At 48.8% G+C, this 23,004-nt stretch overlaps 1 protein-coding gene and 1 long non-coding RNA gene across 16 annotated transcripts in view; one reads left to right on the forward strand and one right to left on the reverse strand.

The window, feature by feature from the left end:
* Positions 1 to 12,945: 12,945 nt before the first annotated feature.
* Positions 12,946 to 20,522, reverse strand: LOC140207227 (uncharacterized). The gene is made up of 4 exons (XR_011888531.1): positions 20,255 to 20,522; positions 18,624 to 18,674; positions 14,679 to 15,008; positions 12,946 to 13,073 (listed from the first exon to the last, which is right to left on the reverse strand). It is a non-coding gene; the product is annotated as an uncharacterized lncRNA (long non-coding RNA).
* LOC140207224 (uncharacterized) overlaps positions 18,150 to 23,004 on the forward strand; it is a 41,769-nt gene continuing 36,914 nt past the window's right edge. For 4 of the 15 annotated variants that reach the window (XM_072275633.1, XM_072275640.1, XM_072275638.1 and 1 more), the window contains exons 1-3: positions 19,064 to 19,291; positions 19,768 to 20,300; positions 22,761 to 22,880. In XM_072275633.1, the coding sequence (XP_072131734.1) occupies positions 20,234 to 20,300; positions 22,761 to 22,880 (187 nt within the window). In that variant the 5' untranslated portion in view covers positions 19,064 to 19,291; positions 19,768 to 20,233. Of the gene's footprint in view, positions 18,294 to 19,063; positions 19,292 to 19,544; positions 20,301 to 22,760; positions 22,881 to 23,004 lie in introns of those variants that run through there. The other 11 variants (XM_072275642.1, XM_072275646.1, XM_072275644.1 and 8 more) reach the window with 9 other exon arrangements.

Raw genomic sequence — 23,004 nt, forward strand, 5'->3', positions numbered from 1 at the left:
TTTCAGTGCTTTAAATGGATATGGGGGGGGGGCGCTGCTGAGGAGGGTTGGCATTACTGGTCAGGGATACTATTACAGCTACTGAAATGTGGGTAATGTAGCAGGATCCTCTTTTGAGTCAGTATGGGAGGAAGTCAGGAACAGGAAGGGAACAGTTATAATATTGGGAGGATTCTATAGGCCCCCTGGTAGCAGCAGAGATACCGAGGAGCAGATTGGGAGGCAGAATTTTGAAAGGAGCTAAAATAACAGGGTTGTTATCTAGGGTGACTTTAACTTCCCTAATATTGATTCACACCTGGTTAGTTCCAAAGGTTTAGTCGGGGCAGAGTTTTTTTATGTGTGTCCAGGACGGATTCCTGTTACAGTATGTCGACAGGCCTACTAGGGGGAATGCTATACTAGCTTTCGCATCAGGTAACGAACAGGGTCAGGTCACAGATCTCTCAGTGGGTGAGCATCTGGGGGACAGTGACCACCGCTCCCTGGTCTTTAATATTATCTTGAAAAAGGATAGAATCAGAGATGACAGGAAGACTTTTAATTGGGGAAGGGAAAATTATTAGGCTATCAGGCTAGAACTTGCGGGTGTGAATTGGGATGATGTTTTTGCAGGGAGTGATATCATGGTACGATTTTGAGCGATATCTTGAAAAATGTTAGGGATAAATTTGTCCCGGTGAGGAAGATAAAGAATGGTAGGGAGAAGGAACCATGGGTGACAAGTGTGATGGAGAATCTAGTCAGGTGGAAGAAGGCAGCATACATGAAGTTTAGGAAGCAAGGATCAGATGGGTCTATTGAGGAATATAGGGCAGCAAGAAAGGAGCTTAATAAATGAATTTCCACCTCAAAAACAGCATTCACGACTCCATTTATTTTTATAACTGTACTCACGGTTGCTATCCTACCAAGCAAGTGTTTTATTTTAATTTGAACATTCTGCAAACTTGCTGTGTAACGTCATAAACCTTATTAAACCTTTTACAGAATTTCGAAACATAATCTAACACGCTGCCACACACTTTTGGTTTCGACCATTGCTCCTTGAGCAAGGTAAAATGTCTTTTGGGCCTATAGTCGAAAATGAATTCAAATGGACTGAACCCCAGGGATACTTGAATTAATATTCTAACAGTAAATAAGAGTACGGGAGCCCCCTCATCTCAGTTTTCCCATTTTTCACACAATATGTTTTAACCATGGTCTTAAGCGTGGAGCTGTACAGTTCCAAGTCTCCCTCGGACTCTGTGTGATATGCAGATGACCCAGTGTGCTTAGCTCCCAGTTCTCCAACATCCCCAGGAATGTTCTCGAAGTAAAGTTACTATCCTGCTCAACTTTAATTCCTTTGGGCAGACCTACCAGTGTGAAAAAACTTACTGAATGCTTTTACCACAGTCTAAGCCTTGATGTTTCCGCGAGGCACGGCCTCAGGGAACTCAGACACTGCACACATAACAGTTAGCACATACTGATGACCAGTTGCAGTCTTTGACAATGGGCCTTCATACTCCACTATGACTCTAGAAAAAGTTTCACCAAAACTAGGTATCAGTTTAAGTGTTGCTACTTGAATAACCTGAATAAGTTTCCTTTCAACCTGGCAGGTATGGTATGTCCAGCAAAAAATCACAGCATGCTTTCTTAAATTAGGCCAGCAGAATTCCTTCATAATCTGTTCACTGTCTTTCTCTCTCAAAAATGTCCACATTAAGGCAGACGATGGGCCAGCTTTAAAACTTCAGCCTATAAACCATTGGAATTACTACCTGATACGCAATAGCCCAATCCTGACTTGCAGGCCCAGTGGCTGGTCTCCACTTCCTCAGCAACACCCCAACTTTGAGATAATATCCCATTGACTCTCTCAGTAGCACTTGTTCTATGAGAGCTATCTCCTTTAATGCTATCATTTCAGAATCTTTATTCTGTTCCTCTATAAAGTCCCTCCTGGATAAGGACAAACCTTTCTCAAACACCTTACTCTCATCAGTTTTACTACCCTCTACGTCCTGCTGGAAAATGGAAGGTAGAAAAGTCTGTGACACATCATCATACTTTAAACCATTTGGTGTTGCTATCATGGGCCTCAGCAGACTTTCTAAACATGCTCTGACTTACTACAAGAGTCAACACCAGTCCCTCTGTGTGAATCATTAGCAGCAGCATGCTCATGCGTTGAACTGTTAAGTCAACCTTACCATGGAGAGTTGTGCACCTCCCCCATTGTTTCCTCAACTTAGCACGATCACCAGATTTATAACTACCATGTTTATGTTATGGAAGAGGCCAAGCAATCCTTCTATCTTATTCCTACGGCTTTTCTTCAGACCTGTCTGAATAGCAACATCTACCGATAGTCTCTCCTGGTCACAACAGCACTACAAATTTTGTCTCTCAACGCCCCAAACTTGAACAACATCATAACCTTGAAGATGTTTACCTCCAAAGGTCAAATCAAAATTCAACAGAATGGCACATACTTCCTCAGCACTCCTGCAAACAGGGCCAAAGGTTGCAAAGCCAATCCAACCTTCACAAGTACTTTATTCAATAGTCCAGGAACAACACTTTTACCAATATTTTCAGTGGCATTGACTTCACCAATTTTTATCTCATTACTATGTTTTAGAACATTACCTAATGCAAGTGACTGAGAATTCTCAATTTCCACTGGTACCAAAGTTAACCCCAAGATCATCTGACACAAATGAACTGCATTCCTTTCCAACCAAGTCAGACACTTCAGGTTTTAACTGAGCTTCAACACAAGGTTCAGTACCCTGTGAATCCACAGGTACTTCAACAGCCTGAACACAGACAATTGGGAAAGCTGCCTCTTCTGGACCTTCATCCTTTCCCCCAGTTTCATATTCATGGTCACTCCGAACCTCCCAGATACTCTCTGGGTAACTCTCATCTGGAGTAAACTCAACCCCGTGGGTGAAAACAAACTCCTCTGCTGTCTTAGCAGACCCCCGCAGGGTGGCGGCATCCTCTTCACCGAGGTGTGCCATTACATCATCAGGAACTCAACTTTTAAATTCATCAAACAGCACAAGATCTCTCGAGCTGTAAAAGTCAGCAGGGTCCGACACTGAACCTCTCAGCTGCCACATCTCCCTCTCGAACTGTCTCTGTCTTTCTGCCTCTTCTCTCTCGAGCTGTTTCAGGAGCAACTCATGCTGCATTTTAATTTTTCCAGCTGAAACTGAAGCTTAGCTTCAGTAAGTACTTTACCTTCAGCAAACATTTTCAACACATCCTTAGTAAATTGTTTCGTCGAAATATAATATTCAACTATTTTTCTTTGAATTTCTACCTTAGTCAAACCTTCTTCACTGCCTTAAGTTCCAATTCCTCAACAATTGTCCGCAGCTCATCCTTTTTAGTTCTCTTCAAAACCACAGACTTTGGCGATGCCAGAAATTTCCTAACACCCAGCTCTGCTCTTTTTCCACATGACGAAATCAAATGGGATTTTCCGCAATCAATTCAAACAAGCAGCCCAAATAATTTGTTCATGTCTCGGACGTAGGCCCCAATTCTGTCACGTGCCCTGTGACGGGTTAAAGTACCAGCTGCAATGGAAAACACTTTGGAGTCCTGCATTGCCATTAACTAATGATATTTGTTAGTAACCACGCAATACAGTCGTATAAATGCAGATATCTCACACAGGTTAGCAGTGATTATATATTAGTGAGCGTGGAAATATATGAAAACCAAGCTTCTTCACGTCTAGGGGTAAATAGATAGTCTTACGATGATGAGTAAAGTTCAGTTCAGGTCGAGGTATTTAGTTGAGTAGTGATGAAGAGAGAGAGAGAGGGAAAGATCTGAGTCCTCAGGTGAGCTGACGACGCCGATCTTCCCGTTGTCCTCGGAAATCCTTTAGAAGTCACCGACTGTGTCCACAACAAAAGGCACCCTTCTTCTGTGGTGGAATTATCAACCCAGGCGAGGGTCGGTCACACGAATTATTCCCAACGGGTCACACCCTTTTCACACTGCGAGATCCTCCAAAACCCACTTTTTTTCTGTGGGTGCAACAAAGCTCATTCAGTGTCCAAAACCATATGTCTGTAGGTCTAACAGCTGCCCGTCTGTTTATCTCACCGCGCTGAACACTGTCTGTCCATCAGGCGGCTCCTCCCTTCTCTCTCGTAAGAACACAGAAGCTGCCAGTGTCCTTGTAGAAAGTGTAAGCAGGCTGTGAGCCGTCTTCGCTCTCTCGCTCTCTCTCTTTCTTTTCAAAGAAACAATTGATAGGGGTAATTCAAGACCCCGCAACACTGTGCAAAAATATAATTTGCCAAACTCATCTCCGTTGACCCTTCACCCTATCACGCTAATGAGGACACTCTGGTAATAGACATTTCTACCCTGGGTGAAAAGATACACGCTGCCTGTTCTATTTGTGTCTGACTGTGATGTAAACTTCAATATGAAGCTAAACCCGAGTTCATACCTATGCTTTTCTATAAATATCTTGTATCTATTGGCATTACCATCACTAGAAGCAAAGCGGCCGCCTACACAAACATCTGTCCCCTGCATTGTCCCATTCCTCAGGAAGAGATCGATTATTGCACTGTCTCGTTGGTACTTTCTATGCACTGATAAGGAAACCCTCTTGAAAACATTTGAAAAACTAACCCACTGGTCCTTTCACAATATGAGGATGACGGTCGATCCCTAGAAATATAAAATCACCCAACATCATAAACTAATGTCTCTTGCAACAGTCTGCGAAATCTCTACAGGTTTGTTCCACGAAGTGCCCGGGAATGTTAGGCGGTCGATAATGTAGTCCCATGAACGAATTTATGTCTTTCTTATTCCTCACCTACACCCTTAAAGCCTCACCTAGCCGAGTTATTCAGTCTGTCCTAACTGAGCACCGCCGTGATGTTTTACCTAACGGGTAAAACAGCCCCTCAGCCTGAATTACTTATGCCTTAGCACGACTATAAACAGCTGTAAATTGGAAGGTTGAGCTAACAGACCTGCCCCTCCTGCACCCAAGTCTTACTAATGGCTAGAAGATCGCGCTTCCAGGCGTTGAACCCTGCCCTGAACTCATCTGCTGTACTTCCTGTATTGAAATGTACGCCGCTCAGAACTCGAGCCTCAGCAGGCTCAACTTTTTGCTTCCTGACTTTGTTGAGCTCGTACCAACATCTGTCCCATACGACCCCACTATCTATCCTTATTCACCTCCATTCCCCATCAAGAAGGCCTCAAGGCCCCCCCCCCGCTACTTTCTGGACAGTAGACCTCACCAGTTCCCCACCACCACTACCCTCCTCCGGTTGGCGGAACTGGTTCTCGCACACAATAACTTCTATTTTGGCTCTTCTCACTTTCTTCAGTCTAAGGGTTTAGCTATGGGAACTCGCATGGGACCCAGCTACGCCTGCCTCTACGTTGGTTATGTAAAACAGCCTGTACTCCAGACCTATTGTAGTACTGCCCGCCAACTTTTCCTTCGGTACATTGACGTCTACATTGGTGCTGCTTCCTGCACCCATGCTGAGCTCGTCAATTTCATCAACTTTACTTCTAACTTCCACCCAGCCCTCAAATTCACTTACTGTATTTCGCACACTTCTCTCCCCTTTCTCGATGTCTCGGTCTCCATCTCTGGAGACAGACTGTCCACTGACATCTTCTACAAGACCACTGACTCTCATAACTACCTCGACTATACCTCTTCCCACCCCGCCACATGCAAAAATGCCATTCCCTATTCCCAGTTACTCCGTCTCCGCCGCATCTGCTCCGAGGATGAGGCTTTCCGTTCCAGGACATCTCAAATGTCGTCTTTCTTTAAGGATCGTGGTTTCCCTTCTGCTGTCATCAATGATGCCCTCACCCGCATCTCCTCCATTTCCCGCACTTCGGCCTTCACCCCATCCTCCTGCAACCACAACAGGGACAGAGTTCCCCTTGTCCTCACCTACCACCCCACCAGCCTCCGGATCCAGCACATTATCCTCCGCAACTTCCGCCACCTTCAACAGGACCCCACAACTAAGCACATCTTTCCCTCTCTACCCTTCTCCGCTTTGTGCAGGGATCGGTCCCTACGCAAATCCCTGATCCACACGTCCTTCCCCACTGATCTCCCACCCGGCCCTTATCCCTGTAAGCGTAAGTGCTGCACCTATCCCTACACCTCATCTCTTGCAACCATTCAGGGTCCCAAATAGTCCTTCCAGGTGAGACAACACTTCACTTGTGAGTCTGTTGGGGTCACCTATGGCATCCGGTGCTCCCGGTGCGGCCTCCTCTACATCAGTGAAAACCGACGCAGATTGGGGGACCGCTTCGTCGAGCACCTCCACTCCGTCCGCCACAACAGACAGGATCTCCCAGTAGACACCCACTTCAACTCTGCTTCCCATTCCCATTCAGATATGTCCATACAGGCCTTCTCTACTACCATGACGAGGCTAAACTCAGGTTGGAGGAGCAACACCTCATATACCGTCCAGGTAGTCTCCAGCCCCTTGGTATGAACATAGAATTCTCCAACTTCCGTTAATTCCCTCCCCCTCCCTTCCTCTATCCCTATTTCACTGCAGCCCCTCCCCCAGGTCTCTCATGGTTCCGCCTCCTTCTTCTACCACCCATTGTTTTCAGGGCTATGACGTCAATGCTTCCCCTCCTCCACCCCTTTGTCTTTCAAATTACTGGTCTTTCAACTGACGCGACAAGCATTCTTCAAATCCTTCCCCATCTTTCAATCTTCAGTCCTGACGAAGGGTTCCGGCCCGAAACGTCGACTCGTCGTTTCTAACTGATGCTGCCCATCCTGATGAGTTCATCCAGCGTACTGATAGTGTTGCTTTGACTCCACTATCTGTTATGCCATTCTGGTTTTCGTCCCCTGCAACTCCACACCGACCCCCTTTTAATGACAAACCTTCCCACTGGGATCTTTGTTCCACTGCAGTTCAGGTATAAACTGAGAGAGTTGATCGCTGGCCCAGGAAATGATGGAGCTGCGCAACGTGGGCGTGGTGTGTGGCGGCCTCCAGACCTGAGTCTGTGCTGCCCCTAGTGTTCGTTCGGCAGAAGACAAGCTCTTTTGTGTAGATTGTAGATAGTCATAGTCATAGCCACAGTCATACTTTCTGGATCACGGCGGAAATTGGTTTTCGTGACAGTTGGACCATAAATCATAAATGGTAATAGAACCATAAATAGTTAAACAGTAATGTGTAAATTATGCCAGTAAATTATGAAATATGTCCAGGACCAGCCTATTGGCTCAGGGTGTCTGACCCTCCAAGGGAGGAGTTGTAAAGTTTGATGGCCACAGGCAGGAATGACTTCCTATGACGCTCTGTGCTGCATCTCGGTGGAATGAGTCTCTGGCTGAACGTACTCCTGTGCCCAACCAGTACATTATTTAATGGATGGGAGACATTGACCAAGATGGCATGCAAGTTAGACAGCATCCTCTTTTCAGGCACCACCGTGAGAGAGTCCAGTTCCATCCCCACAACATCACTGGCCTTACGAATGAGTTTGTTGATTCTGTTGGTGTCTGCTACCCTCAGCCTGCTGCCCCAGCACACAACAGCAAACATGATCGCACTGGCCACCACAGACTCGTAGAACATCCTCAGCATCGTCCGGCAGATGTTAAAGGACCGCAGTCTCCTCAGGAAATAGAAACGGCTCTGACCCTTCTTATAGACAGCCTCAGTGTTCTTTGACCAGTACAAGACATTCGGAGACATTCAAAGTACGTAGGTATCGTTCTGTTTTTTTTTCTACATTATTTGTGCTTTGTGCCGTGTGCGACTCTTGGTATTGTGTTTTGCAGCTTGGTCCTGGCTGTATTCATGGGTATTCATATATGAGGGAATTACAATTAAACATACATTGAATTGAATGAAACCGTCACGTCCTGTAGAGGTCGCACCTTCCGTGGAAGACAGTCCAATGATCCACATATCTGAAGCCCTCGTTCGGAAAGCAACTCTTTAGCTCCATGTTAAATTGATTTTTTTTTCTCTATTACTGCAACACCTGCGCATACATAACTTTATAGAACTACCTCCCCTTTTATATCGATATTACTGGTACTCAAAACGACCACATACCATCGAGTAATCTCGTTCTCGTTTATGGAACCACTTTCTGCTCGCGCAACAAAGATAACCCGATCGCTACAGCTGGTCACATTTCCAACTTACAACCCCTTATTTCCTTCTGAGCTACAGAAACGTACTCAGTGCCAGAGACACCAATCCCCAGCACTCCGCCGTTCTAATAGTCTTGAATTGTGTGTCGGACACAGAGATTGTCCGTGTGTTTGTGTTCAGATGATGTGCAGGGAAGAGAAGAGAATTGGAAGAGGAGCAGGGTGGTGTTTATGGCAGCCGGGACGTGCTGGTGAGACAGCAGTCACTGGGAGGAAGCTGTGTCGAACCTAACGAGCGGCCTGTCCACACCGAACGATGAAGAGGCACAGAACCGAGAGATCGATATCCGGTGGTGGTGGTGGACCGGGGGTCGGGGGCGGGGTAATGTAACATCACACGTCACCTTTCCCTATTCCTCCTCAATATTCCACCATCTCAGAGGATCTATCCTGGGCCCAACATATTCATGCAAACTCGAAGATGTCATGAGGACATTCCCCGGAGCTTGGTAGGCTGCGTCTTTCAATTTCAACCTCAGACTGCCAATTATTGTCTGTAACATACCTTCACGGAATCTCTGTAGTTGAAGGCCTCGCACTGAGCACTCTGTGCTCAACCGTATGAGATCACTTTCCTGTCCTCCAGCTTGTGATTTTACCTTTGAATTTCGTTCGTGTCCTCTTGTTTATTACGAGTCTGAGTCTCGGAAATTGTCTTCTCAACCATCCATAGCTCTCTTGTTACAGAAGGGATTACAACATCAGGAGCTTGAGAAGATACGGTCTTTCATTGAAGACAAGCAAATGATCATTGGGATAATTATGACGGGTCGCCTCGCCGCCTGGTGTGGAGGCCGCAAACCTTCAGGTCGCAGGATGTTACATAGAAACATAGAAAATAGGTGCAGGAGTAGGCCATTCGGCCCTTCGAGCCTGCACCGCCATTTATTATGATCATGGCTGATCATCTAACTCAGAACACCGCCCCAGCCTTCCCTCCATACGCCCTGACCCCCGTAGCCACAAGGGCCATATCTAACTCCCTCTTAAATATAGCCAATGAACTGGCCTCAACTGTTTCCTGTGGCAGAGAATTCCACAGATTCACCACTCTCTGTGTGAAGAAGGTTTTCCTAATCTCAGTCCTAAAAGGCTTCCCCTCTATCCTCAAACTGTGAGCCTCGTTCTGGACTTCCCCAACATCGAGAACAATCTTCCTGCATCTAGCCTGTCCAATCCCTTTAGGATCTTATACGTTTCAATCAGATCCCCCCTCAATCTTCTAAATTCCAACGAGTACAAGCCTAGTTCATCCATTCTTTCTTCATATGAAAGTCCTGCCATCCCAGGAATCAATCTGGTGAACCTTCTCTGTACTCCCTCTATGGCAAGGATGTCTTTCCTCAGATTAGGGGACCAAAACTCCACACAATACTCCAGGTGCGGTCTCACCAAGGCCTTGTACAGCTGCAGTAGTACCTCCCTGCTCCTGTACTCAAATCCTCTCGCTATAAATGCCAGCATACCATTCGCCTTTTTCACCGCCTGCTGTACCTGCATGCCCACTTTCAATGACTGCTGTATAATGACACCCATGTTGTATGTGGATGTAGATTCAACCAGCGCCATCACGGTTAACCTCTCCCCGCCCCCCAGTATCCAGGACATCCTCAAGAGGGAATGCATCTAAAAGGAGGCATCCATTACAGATGCCCCTCACACCGGGACAAGCTCCAAGATTGTTTCTTACATCCGGGAAGAGACGCAGGATACTGAAAACTCAACGATTCGCGAACATCTTCTTCCCCAGCGCCATAATATTTTTGAATGCATAAACTCCACCACCACATGTTTGCGGTATTTATTATCCTTTTATATTTTCTAATAATCTTACATATTTGCGCCATACTGATGCTTCAAAAGAACAAACCTCAAATGGTAAATTCACAGTAATAAAAGAGAACGTGAATCCGGCAGAAAACATGCGAGACAGGTGGACAGGACATTTGGCTCTCTGGCCTTCATCAGTCCGGACACTGAGTATAGGAGACCGGAAGTCACTTTGCAGTTGTACAAGCCGTCGGTGAGTCCGCACTTGGAGTACGGTGTTCAGTTCTGGTCGCCCTGCTGTGGGAAAGAGCACTGAGCTGGAAGAAAAAAAAATGCAGAGGGAGATTTCCGAGGATGCTGCCAAGACTCGAGGGACTGAGTTATGGAGCGATGTCAGGAATTTTGAGACTTTATTCTGTGACGTTATAGAAGTGTATATAACCAGAAGGGTAACAAATAAGGCGAATGCAAGCACTCCTTTTCCCCAGGGCTGGGGTATCGAGAACATTAGGGCACATGATTAAGGTGACAGTAGCAGTAGAGAGAAGAGAGAGAGTGAGTGGGGTTAGATTTAGAAAGAAGAGTGGGATGGGGAGAAAGCGCTAGACAGGGAGTAGAGAATCAGGGGACAGAGATTGTGAAGAGACGGGAGAAGAGTTGCGGGGAAGGAGGCAAGAAAGCGAGGGGAAGGAAATGGGGATAAAATAGAGGAGGTAGGAGGGGGGGAGGGTGATAGTGTTTAGATGGAGCAGGGGAAAGAGAGGTCGGGAGGGCGAGTAAGAGGACGATGGAAGGAAGGAGGATAATAGGGTAGGGTCGAAGTGGCAGAGAGGGTGGGGTAATAACTGGCGGAGAGACATAAATGGGGCAGAAGGAGTGTATTTTCATTTGTTTCAAGTCGGCTCCTCGGGCTGTTGACAGAGATCCTGGATCTTTTCAGGAATATCCAGGCACAAAGGGGCAGACCTCTCGCAGATGAAACGGCGCTGAGCACTGCAACGGCGAGACCAACTGAGTGATGTACATTCACTGCACTGGGACTTTCCAGCGTTGATCTGGTACAGGACATGAGAGGCCACATTCCTATCAAGGAGGGATAAACAATCTGAAATGGGACAACGCAGCGCCAGCAGACAGTCCTGCGTCAGTCCCTAACATCACTGATACACCCCCTCATCGTTGAACTATAGAAGACCCCGAAATCTCTCACTACTCCACTTCCCCAGCCCAGGCCTGTGTCAGTCTCCAGAATACTCCGACTGACACATTATTTCCCTGCACCCCTGTGTCAGTCCCTAAATTAATCTCTTGTCCCAGCCTCTCCCCACAGACCGGTGTCAGGCCCCAGAATAATCCCAGTAACCCACCTTTTCCCCACGGCCCCGTGTCAATCCAACATTACTTCCACTGCCTCTATCTCTCCCCTCAGCCTCGTGTCAGTTTCCGGAAGAGCCCCACAGATCCACTGTCTTCCCACGGCTCCGCGACAGCGCGCAGAATATACCTGCATTTCCCACTCTTACTCCACAGCCCTGTACCAGTCCCCAAAGTGATCCCACTGCCCAACCTTCTCCGTGTAGATATTCAAAACACTCCCGCTTTGCACTTTCCACCCACAGTCTATGTCAGTCCACAAATTAATCCAACTGCTCGCACTCTACAAAGAGCCTGTGTCTGTCCCTGAACTAATCTCATTGCCCAGTCTTTCCCTAAAGATCTGTGTGAGTCCCAGATTGAGCCTGGTGCCTACTATCTCCTCACAGTGTCCGTTCCTAAAATACCCAACTGACACATTTTCTCCCCATAGATCTGTGCCAGTCCCCAAACAAATCAAACTGCCCCGCTCTCTCCCCGCAGACCCATCTCTATCCCCATAATACCCTCACTGGGCCACACCTCACCACTGAACTCTGCCAGTTCGCAGAAGCTCCCCTTACCCCACCTCCGCCACAGACATGAGTCAGTCCCCAAGCACCCTCCATTTCCCCAGTCTCTCCCCATAGACCAGTGCCTCTGCACAAATGAATCCATCGGCACACTCTCTCGCCACAGTCCTGTGTGCGTCCCGGAACAGATCCCACTTCCCACAAGCACGGTCTCAGTCCCAAAACTAAACCCACTGCACAGTCCATCCTCGCAACCTGTGTCAGTCCCCAAACTAATCCCATGGCCCACACTCGCATCAGAAACCTGAGTGACCTGAAATCTCACACGGGTTTGCATTTTCCAATCCAGTACGAACTGCCTTGTTCGCGGAGAGCTTTGTTAATAAAATTCTGTGAAATTAAAGTGTGATCAATTTATAATTGAAATCAGGATCAATTTAAGGAGTGCCACTCTAAGTTTGACACCGGTTGTGCGTGAGGTAGAGGTTTGTGTCTGACGCAGGGAGTTTGTTATAAGACTATGTGGAGGAAGCTTCACTCTGTATCTGATCCTTGGAGTGTGTGATAAGACTATGTGGAGGGGGCTTCACTCTGTGTCTGACCCCGGGAGTGTGTGATGGGACGGTGTGGAGGGAGATTCACTCTGTGTCTGACCCCGGGAGTGTGTGATGGGACGCTGTGGAGGGAGAGTCCCTCTGTGTCTGACCCCGGGAATATGTGATGGGACGGTGTGGAGGGATACTCACTCCGTGTCTGACCCAGGGAATGTGTGACGAGATGGTTTGGAGGAAGCTTCACTCTGTGTCTGACCCCGGGCATGTTTGATGGGACCGACTGGAGGGAGTTTCACTCTGTGTCTGAACGCAGAGGTGTGTCATGGGACGGTGTGGAGGGAGATTGACTTTGTGTCTGACCCCGGGGGAGTGTGATGGGACGGTGTGTAGGGCGATTCACTCTGTATATAACCCCGGGAGTGTGCGATGGGACGGTGTGGAGGGAGATTCACTATAGCGTGGATAAAACTTCCGTCGATATGACACATACCATTTCCTCTTTTGAACTGATTTCAAAAAGGTTTGATTCAGATTTATCACAATGTTCTTTCGCTGCATTATAATATCTTGCAAATGTGGATATAAAATAGCAGCGGTCTTCATTTCCGATCCAGTCCTGGGGACATGCTTGCTCTGGAACTGAGAAAAAAAAAGAACAGTAAATGTCCCTCCGTACGCCCAATACATCCGCCGGGAGTCAGACACAGAATGGGGATCCCTCCACACCGTCCATCACACACACATCTGCAGTTAATTACAGAATTTATCTCCCTACAATACCGTCCCATTGCACACTTCCGGGATCAGAGGTACAGTGAATCTCCCTCCACACCGTCCCGTCACACACTCCCGGGGTCAGACATGCAGTGAATCTCCCTCCATACCGTCCCATCACACGCTCCTGGGGTCAGACATAAAGTGAATCTTCGTCCACACCGTCCCAGCACACACTTCTGGGGTCAGACAGAAAGTGAAGCTCCCTCCAGCCGTCCCAGCACACATTCCAGCGGTTAGATACAGAGTGAAGGTCTCTCCACACTGTCCATCGCAAACATCAAGTGTCAGAACACCTGAAGCACAATGCAGGCCCTTCGGCCCACAATGCTGTGCCGAACATCTCCTTACCATGGAACCTCCTAGATTTATACATAGCCCTCTATTTTCCTAAGCTCCAGGAGTCTCTTAACTGACCCTGTCGTTTCGCCTCCAGCACTGCTCGCCGGCAGCCCATTCCACGCACTCTCTACTCTCTGCGTAAAAAAGTAACACCTGACATCTCCACTGTACCTACTTCCAAGCACCATAAAATATGCCCTCACGCGCTAGCCATTTCAGCTTTGAGAAGAAGCCTCTGAATGTCACGATCAATGCCTCTAAATTATCTTGTACACCACTATCAAGACACTTCCCATCCTCCGTCGCTCCAAGGAGAAAAGGCCGAGGTCACTCAACCTATTCTCATAAGGCATGCTCCCCAATCCAGGCAACATCCTTCTAAATCTCCTCTGCACCCTTTCTGTGGTTTTCACGTCCCTCCTGGAGTGGAGTGCACGGTACTGCAAGTGGGGTCTGACCAGGGTCCTGCATAGCTGCACATTAGATCTCGCCATTTTTAACTCAATCCCACGATTGATGACGGCCAATGTACCGTATGCCTTCTTAACCCTGAGCCAACTTGGCTGACTGGATCCCTAACACACTTCAGGGTTCAGAAGTTGAGTGAAGCTCCCTCTGCATCTACCCTTTACAAACTCCTGTGGTCAGCAACACAGTGATGCTCCCTCCGCAACTTCTCATCACACAACCTGTTGCCGGGCACTGACCCATCATACTCAGCCGTGGTCAGACACAGAATGAGGCTCTCTCCCCGCGGCCGAACCACACACTCCGAGGATCAGACGCAGAGTGAAGCTCCCCCCACAGCGTCCCAACATACACTCTCTAGTATGTAACTGAGGGAACCTCTCTCTGAACCTTCCCATGACACGCCCACCCCTGGGGGCCAAGCAGATAGTGAAATTCCATCCACACCTTCCCATGGTACTCTCACTGTGTCATTCCCCTTCCACAACATCCAATCACTCAAAACGGTGTCATACAGCAGCTCCCTCTGCACTATCCCATCACTCACTCCCGGAGTCAGACACAGACTGAAGCTGTCTCTCCGCGATCCCATCACACACTGCCAGAGAGAGGCACTGCTGAGTGATGAGGAGCGGGTTAAAGAGGGAGATGATGCCTCACCTCTTCTGCTGATCAAAAATTCACAGATTTGAGCCTTGGTTTCGTTGACGGATTTGTACTTCGTTTCCATGTCAGTGAACTGGTGACGGAGTTCAGTGCGCATTCGTTTGAGAACGGACAGATTAGAGCTGAGAGCAGAAATAATCTTGACACAGGTTCTCTGGGAGAGATCCAGGAAGGAAATCTCAGATATCTTGGATACAAGAGTTGAGTTTAACTCATCAAATTGTAGTCGACATTGGCGCTAGGTCCTGTTCATCTCGTGAGAATCTTCCCGTTGGAGCAGATTGTCTACTTCGGAGGTGATCTGAGACTGACAAATCTGTGATACTGAGAGAGATGGGGAACGATGTTCAGCGTTCAGAGTGTGTCAGCGTCACGCTACCGAACTAGTCACAGAGAGTACCGTGTCACTGTCACGGTGAAGTGTGTCACAGAGATGGGTGTACTGGTGGCACAGTGAGGGGCGGCGCCGCCACCGTGAGGGTCGTGTCTGTGTGACGCTGAGGGGTATATCAGTGTCCCGGTAAAGGTATTTTGTTTTTGTTACAATGGGGTCTGCGTCACAATCGTGGTGATGGTTGATTCCCTGTCTCAGTGCGGGATTTGTTCGAGTTGCTGTGAGGGACGTGGTGGTGTCACTGTGACAAGCCTTCTTTTTCTGTACCGGTAGAAGTGTAACGGGTCAAAATGAAGTGAATCTCGATGTCACGGTGGGGGATATGTCAGAGTGAGGTCTCTGGTGGTGTCACGGTGAGTGCAGTATCTGTGTCATGGTCTGGGGTGTGTCTAAGCCACAGTAAGAGGCATGTCATGGCCACGCTGGGTGTGAGGGTGTCATACTGAAGTGTGTGTCGATGTCACGGAGAGTACTATATCGGCGTCATTGTCAATTTAGGTGTCGGTACCACGCTGACGGGTTTGCCTGCGTCAGTGTGAGGTGTAGGTAATTGCCTCAGAGTGCGGTACATCGTGCTATGTTGAGGGACAATACTGTCCCGGTAAGCGTGTCGGTGTCATTGTGAGGTGTGTTTCGATGTCGCCTTGATGAGTTTATCATCAACAAAGAAAAACGTCCTTGTTTCGTTTTGTTAATTTCTAACTATATGAGTTTTAAAACTGCCATTAATTGTTTGATGTAGAATTTGTATTGCACTGGGGAATATCTTGTGTTTTTTTTTGATCGTACAATAAAATAGCGTTTTCTTTTCCTTTTCTTTCATAATACCTTTTGTCTTTTTTTTACTGAGCCATTTCTCGTATTCCACTTCTTTTTTCTTGAAGTGCCATTAATAGTTGCTTATATTTGTAAATGAATAATAATATCGATTGGCGCTTACTCTTTTCTCTCATTTTAGAAACTGCAACATTAAGACGTCTTATTTTGTTGTATATGTCAATTTTTCGTGTTTTTCTGTTTTTGTTATATTGCAGTGTTTAATTTCTTTTGGGTTTTGGGTGGTTCTCTTTTCAACGTATATCTTTTGAGCTGCCTTCTGCAGAAATGGAGGCAGATTTAGTGTTCGTTTATTCTCTAGCCTTTTCTTGGACTAGTTTCGGGACTTTGTGGGTGGAGGGTAAAGGATTTTTACTATTAGTTTTTTCAAATGGGCTGACTTAGAACTACAAAAATGTCTGCACTGTCGCGCTTCCAGTTCCTTTTAGATTTTTTGTTCCTCTTCCGATTTCATGAGTTTGCATTTTGGTTAACTTTTTGCACACCAAAGAGTTGATTCTAGGAACATATGGATCAGACCATTAATTTTGTTTATTGGAATACAAACGGTTTAAACCATCCGATTAAACGGGAAAAAAAGTATTTTAAAGTATTCCATAGATTGAATGCTCATATTATTTTTGCACAATGAACTCATTTGAGGGGAGAGGATAATCAGCTCTTCTTTAAGTTTTGGAAGGAATAGATCACCAATCCAACTCTCAGGCCACAGTCTAAGGAGTTTCATTTTTATAGATTCCTCAATTATATGTGTACATCATGACATTTTTTTCAGATCGGAATGGTAGATTTTTGGTAATTACTGGGTTACTTTGTAATTTAAAAAATCGTTATGTTTAATGCCTATGCTCCAATCGTGGATTATCCTGAATTTTTAAGCATTTATTTACTCCTCTCCCTAGTTTAAATGAGTAATATGTTGATAATGGATGGTGAATTTATTGTTGTTTTTGGCCCCCGATCGTATGCGTTTGGACAGGGCAGAGGTTCTCTGTCTCTCTATTTTCTCGCACCCCCACCTCTTTCTTTCAGCCGTGCCACAGAACCCCCGCACCCCACCTGACTCTGAGTTTCTGAGACCCAGGAATCCAGGAAATTCAATTAAATCCATCCCGACAGAGATTTAGCCATCGAATCGACTCTGCCGTTTCTCCGTTAGTGTGTTGCGGGACAAGGCAGAAGGGGCTTCACTCTGTGTCTGAACCCAGATCGTGAGTGTTTGTATAGCGCTGAAACTCTTCCTCCTTTCCCCTCGCGCCTGACTTACAATGGAGAACGTGATAGAACCCGACTGCGGTGATAAAAAATGGTGACGAGGGTGTACGAGCATTTCACGACCTGGCCAGCGGGTGGCGCCTTTCCTGGGTACAGAACAGCCGACCGGTATAGTTATCAGATATCAGTGAGGACGGACAGACCGGGAAGAGAGGAAGGATGAAACTGAGGGTGGTGGAGAAAGGAAGAGGGTAGGTAGAAACAGCGGGCTAAGTGAGGAGGGCAGTGAGATGGAAATGCATTGGAGAGAGGGTGCAGAACTAGTGAGGGAACAGGAGAGAGGAGAGAAATTGAAGCAGGTTAGGGACATTCATGGGGGATAGAGAGGGACTGAGTGAGGCGGGCAGCGTGCGATACGGAGAGAGAGAGGGTAGATTGAGGGAAATGGACTCGGACTGAGAGAGAGGGCAGCAGGATGGAAAGAGAGAGGGAGAGGGCGGGAAAGGGGAAAGTAATAGGAGAGAAAAGGAAGGACAGTGGGGAGGGAAGATTGAGGGGAGAGGGAGAGGGAGTGGGAAAGGGGAAATGGGCACAGATGGTGAGTGGGCATCAGGAAAAAAGAGTAGGAGAAGAAAGCGGTAGGTAGGGAGAGTGAAGACTGAGGGAGGCCGGAGAGAGAAAAAAAAGATGCGATAGAGCGGGAGATGATGGGATGGAGAGGGGGAAGAGAAAGTTAGAGAGGTTTGGAGAGAGGGAGGGAGAGGCAGAGATGAGGATGTCACTTCTGGGGAAGTGGTGGGGGGAGATCGGTGAGCCGGATATGGAGAGTGAAGAGGGTAAAACGAGAGGGAGGAGGTGGACGTTGGACAAGGAAGGAGAAAGCGAGAGTGAGGGAGAAGCATGAGGATAAGGAGGGAGAGGGGAGGAAGAGGCAGATTGAACGGATAGCGCAGCGGGTGGGAGACTGAGAGAGAGGCAGATGGAAATGAGCGTGAGGATGTAAAGCGAGGGGAGAGGGAGACAGGGAGTTTGGAGGAAGACTCACAACGCGCTGGAGGAACTCATCAGGTCGGGCAGCATCCGTGGAAACGATCAGTCAACGTTTCGGGCCGGAACCCTTCGTCAGGACTGTAGAGGGAGGGGGCAGAGGCCCTATAAAGAAGGTAGGGGGAAGGTGGGAAGGAGAAGGCTGGTATGTTCCAGGTGAAAAACCAGCAAGGGGAAAGATAAAGGGGTGGGGGAGGGGAGGCAGGGAGGTGGTGGCAGTAAAGGTGAAGAAGGAATAAGGGAAAGAAGGAGGCGGAACCATGAGGGAGGTGACAGGCAGCTGGGGGAGGGGGCAGAGTGGAATTGGGTAGGGGAGGGAGGGGGAGGGAATAACACGAAGTTGGAGAACTCTATGTTCGTATCAAGGGTGGAGGAAGAGGTAGAAGAGACGAAGTGGTGTAATGAATAGGAGAGGGAGGTGGAGAGGATTCCACTCTGGCCCTCACCTTGCCGTGCGCCGTGCCGTGCCGCGATATTCCCCTCCGGATTTTCCGAGTCTTCAAAGAGAGGCAGAGACACAGAGTGAGAGTCGGCAGGTGCGGAGGATTGGGGACGAGGCGAAATTCTCCCCATTGTTAGCCACCCCGACACCCTTCCCAGCTCCTATGTCCCCCTGCTCACCACTGTATCCCGTCAATCTCCCCATCTTTTTTCAGAACTACATCCTGCTTCCGAGCGAGGGAGACATGAGATTGGGAGAAAGACTTTCTCGCCTGTGTCTTCAAGGCCCATTTCGACCCTATATTCCACTCCTCATCTTGACCGACAGGGGTGGTTTAGCGCCCCTCCTTCTATCGGAATAACACCATAACCATCGCTCCTCTACCTCCCAGGATCTTACCTCCTTCTGTCCTTTTGCCCTTTGTCTACCCCTCTCGAAACGATAATTTCCTCCCACCCATCTCTACCCTCCACTTCCCTGCCATAAATCTACCGCTTCCAATAACTCTTGCACGTCCCTCCCTCCCCCCTCTCCACTCCCACATCCTATCCCATCTGCAGCCGCATTTCCCCCTCCCTTGCAAAACCCTCCCCTCTTTTGCTTCCTCTCCTCGCGTCTCCACAGAGAACAGCGGAGGATAATTGGAAACCCATCCTGCCACCGGGTTACAAAGTAAGGGAGGTGCGCAGGGGGGTGGGCAGGGTTTTCTGGGAGGGAGGGACAGATGCAGCGAACGGGAGATATAGATAGGGAAAGAAGGGGAGTGAGGAGGGAGGGTGGTGGAAGGGGTGGAGGGAGGTGTGGGATAAAGAGAGAGGGATTGAGGAGGTTGGGGAGTGGGGAAGAGGGATCGGAAGAGAAAGGTGAAGGGCTGTTACCAATATTCAGGACAATATAAACTTTGCATGAATGACACAAATCGCTCCGACATTCGTTACACCCGCTTCTCTTCTCGAAATCCCTCCTTCCGTGCCTTTCCTTTCTCTCCCCCTTCGACTAATCTCTCCCTCCACCGTCTATATCCTTTTCCCTCAACCCTCCCGTTCTACACTCCTCTTTCCTCTCTGTACCGCTCTCCTAATCCTCCTCTCCGCTTCCCCCCATTCTCTCTCTCTCTCCCTCTATTCTTCCCGTTCAAACGCCTCCAGGTTTCTCCCTCTCTCTCCCAATCTCATCGACTTCTAAGTTCGCACACATATACCTCGTCCTCTCCGGTTTCCCCGTCTCCAACACTCTTATCTTCCATGCTGTCCCACCTCTCTCCCATCACTCCTTCTTCTCTTATTCCCTATAACCTACTCAGTCCACCATCACACAGTTCCCTCATTCTCTCTGCTGACCCCCAATCTTCCCTTCTCTCTCCCTCCACCACTTTATCCCCACTCTCCCGACTCTCCGACCCCCGCTACTCTCATCTCTCTCGACCATCCTCTTCCACGCCCTCAAACTCTCTCCCCAACACTTGCCGCTCCCCCCGCCCCGGCTCTCGGTTCTTCTACTTGTCAGCTATCCATCTGGAGCTGGTGTCGGTCTGATTCTCCTGTCAACACAGGCTTCCTCTGACAACGGTCGCTTCCCCCTTTGAGCTCAGAGACGCAGAGAATCGTCGACAGGATGGACGACAGCCAGACTTACATGAACGTGAAGTTCGAAAAAGCGGACACACAGTCTCCTTCCCGAGGTGAGTGGGGCAGAAAAAACGGACGGAGGGAGTTTCAATCCGTGTCGGACCCCGAGTGTGTGTGATGGGACCGTGGGGAGGGGAGAAAAGCTCGCCCTGTGAATGACTTCGGCAGTCTGTGAGGTGACTGAGTGTTAGCAGCCGCACTCTGTATCTGACCCTGGAGGTGTGTGATGGGACAACGTGGAGAGAACTTCACTTTGTGTCTGACTCCGGGAGTGTGTGATGCGACCGGGCGGAATGAGCTTCACTCTGTGTCTGACCTGGGGAATGTGTGTTTGGACGGTGCTGGGGGAGATCCACTCTGTGTCTGACGCCTGGAGTCTGTGATGGGACGGTCTGGAGGAATCTTCACTCTCCGGTTGATCCACAGGAGTGTGTGATGGGTCGGTATGGAGTGACATTCACTCCTTTCCTGACCCGGGAGTGTGTGATCGGACGGTACGGAGGGTGCTACACTCTGTGTCTGACCACTGGAGTGTGGGTCGAGACGGCGTGAAGGGAGATTCAGTCTGTTCCTGACCCTGGAGTGTGTGATGGGACGTTGCAGAGGGGGATTCACTCCATGTATCACCCCGGGAGTGTCTGCTGAGACGGTGTAGAAGGAGCTTCTCTCTGTGTCTGACCACCGGAGTGTGGGACGAGACGGCGTGAAGGGAGATTCAGTTTGTTCCTGACCCCAGGGTATGTGATGGGACGGTACAGAGAGAGGTTCACTGCCTGCCTGACCCCAAAAGTATGCGATGGCGCAGTACAGAATGAAAATCACTCAGTTTCTAACCTAACACTGTGTGACGCGTCGCTCCAGAGGGAAGATAACTGTGACTGGCTACCGAAGTGTGTGATGGCGCGGTGTGGAGGGAATTACACTATGCGTCTGATACCGGGAGTGTGTGACGGGACTGTGTTGGGAGACCCTCAGACAGTTTCTGACCCTCACTCTTCTGATCCAGGCTGAAGCTGCTGTATCGTCCCTGACCCCCAACGTCAAGATCCTCTCTGAGCCTCGGGTCCAGAGAGATGGAACTCAGTTCCATCTTTGCTCGTTTCACGGTGTTTATCTGATGACTCAATTCCTGTCCTGAGATCTCAGCGCGAAAGTGCCCTTAATCCCAACGGTTCCCTGCTTGAGGATAAGTCAGAGGGAAATCCTCGGAGAGCGAACAATGTAAGGGCGTCAGTGGGGATGGTGCGCATTGGGAAGGGCGGAGTGCAGGGAGCGACGTAGGAGGGCGGTATAGAAGGAGGGCCGGCGAATCGGGGTTGTGTGGGAGGATGGATTCCTATGGGAGGGGCGGTGTTTTTGCACTGTCGCAGTAGGCGCAGTGTGGTGGAAATGTAACTGCAGAGGGAGGGCTGATGGGTCGAAGGAGGGAGAGCGGTGGGATGGCAGATGTAGGAGGAATGCCGGGGGGAGGCGGTGATGAGGGAGTACTCTGTAAAATGTTATACTCCTCTCTCTCCCCTTTCAAAACCCAAAATCTCTCCTCTCTCTCTCGCCCTTTTCTCCCTTCTCTCTTCTCTCGATCCCAACACAAGCCATATCCCTTCCCTCTTTTTTCTTCCTTTCACTCCCACCCACTCTTTCCTTCTTTTCCCCTCTACCTCTATTTGCCCCCTTCTCGTCCACGCTCGCCTCTCTCGTCCTCTCTCCGCTTTGTCCCTTATCTCAGTCTCTCATTTCCCCTCTCTCCATTATCTCCGCATCACTGCCCCTCCTCTTTATCGGCCCCTTCCCCCCTCTCTTTCTCTTCCTAGCTCCCCGTCCCCTGTAACTCACACTATCTGTTCTACTTTCACTCTCCCTCCCCCGTCTCCACTCCTTCTCACACTCTCCATCTCTCTTTCCCCCCTCTCTTTCCTCCCTCTCTCTGCCCCTCCCACTCACTCTCGCTCGCTCTTTCTCCCCACTCTCTACCCATCTCTCAACCTCTCCTTCCCCCTTCGCCATTATCTCTTCCCTCTCACATTGCCCATTTTCTCAATATTCTTCCCTTGTCACAGTCTCCCGGTCTCCCACACGTGCTCTCCCCTTCGCACTCTTCCCTTCTCCTTCGCACACTTGGTCTCTTCCGCCTTGTATGTCCCACTTCGATCACGCATGTCTCAACCACCCCATCGATCCCTTTTACCCTCCCTCCGCTTCTGTCTTCCCTCACTCCTCCTACTGTCTCTCATCCCTCTCTCCCCTTCGTTTATCTCCTCTTTCCATACTCTGTCTTCCCCTCTCTCACAGTCCACCATTCTCTAACATTTTCGCCCACTTCGATCACGCATGTCTCAAGAAACCCATCGATGCCTTTTACCCTCTCTCCCCTGCTGTCTTCCCTCACCCCTTCTGCTGTCTCCCATCCCTCTCCCCCCCTCGGTGATATCCTCTTTCCCTACTCTCTCTTCCCCTCTCTCGCTGTCCCCCCATTCTCTGACACTGTCTCTCAATTCTCTCGCTATCTCTTGCAGACGGTCTGAACTCCACCTTCTCAGAGCTAAACATTAGGAAAGACGAACCCCCCATCAATGAGGATGAGGATCCTCCCTTTGCCTCGGGATGCGGTGAGTTGCCAATCACTGCACAAACAGGTCAGATTCCTCGACAATGACGTCATTCCGGAGGGATGACGTGTCAGGTGCTCACGTGTCCAAATAAGTAATGCATCCGCCTCGACCGCATCTCTGTCAGCTCGTTCGATAGACTGACCACCAT

This window comes from Mobula birostris, chromosome 13 (assembly GCF_030028105.1).
Source record: "Mobula birostris isolate sMobBir1 chromosome 13, sMobBir1.hap1, whole genome shotgun sequence".
NCBI lineage: Eukaryota > Metazoa > Chordata > Chondrichthyes > Myliobatiformes > Myliobatidae > Mobula > Mobula birostris.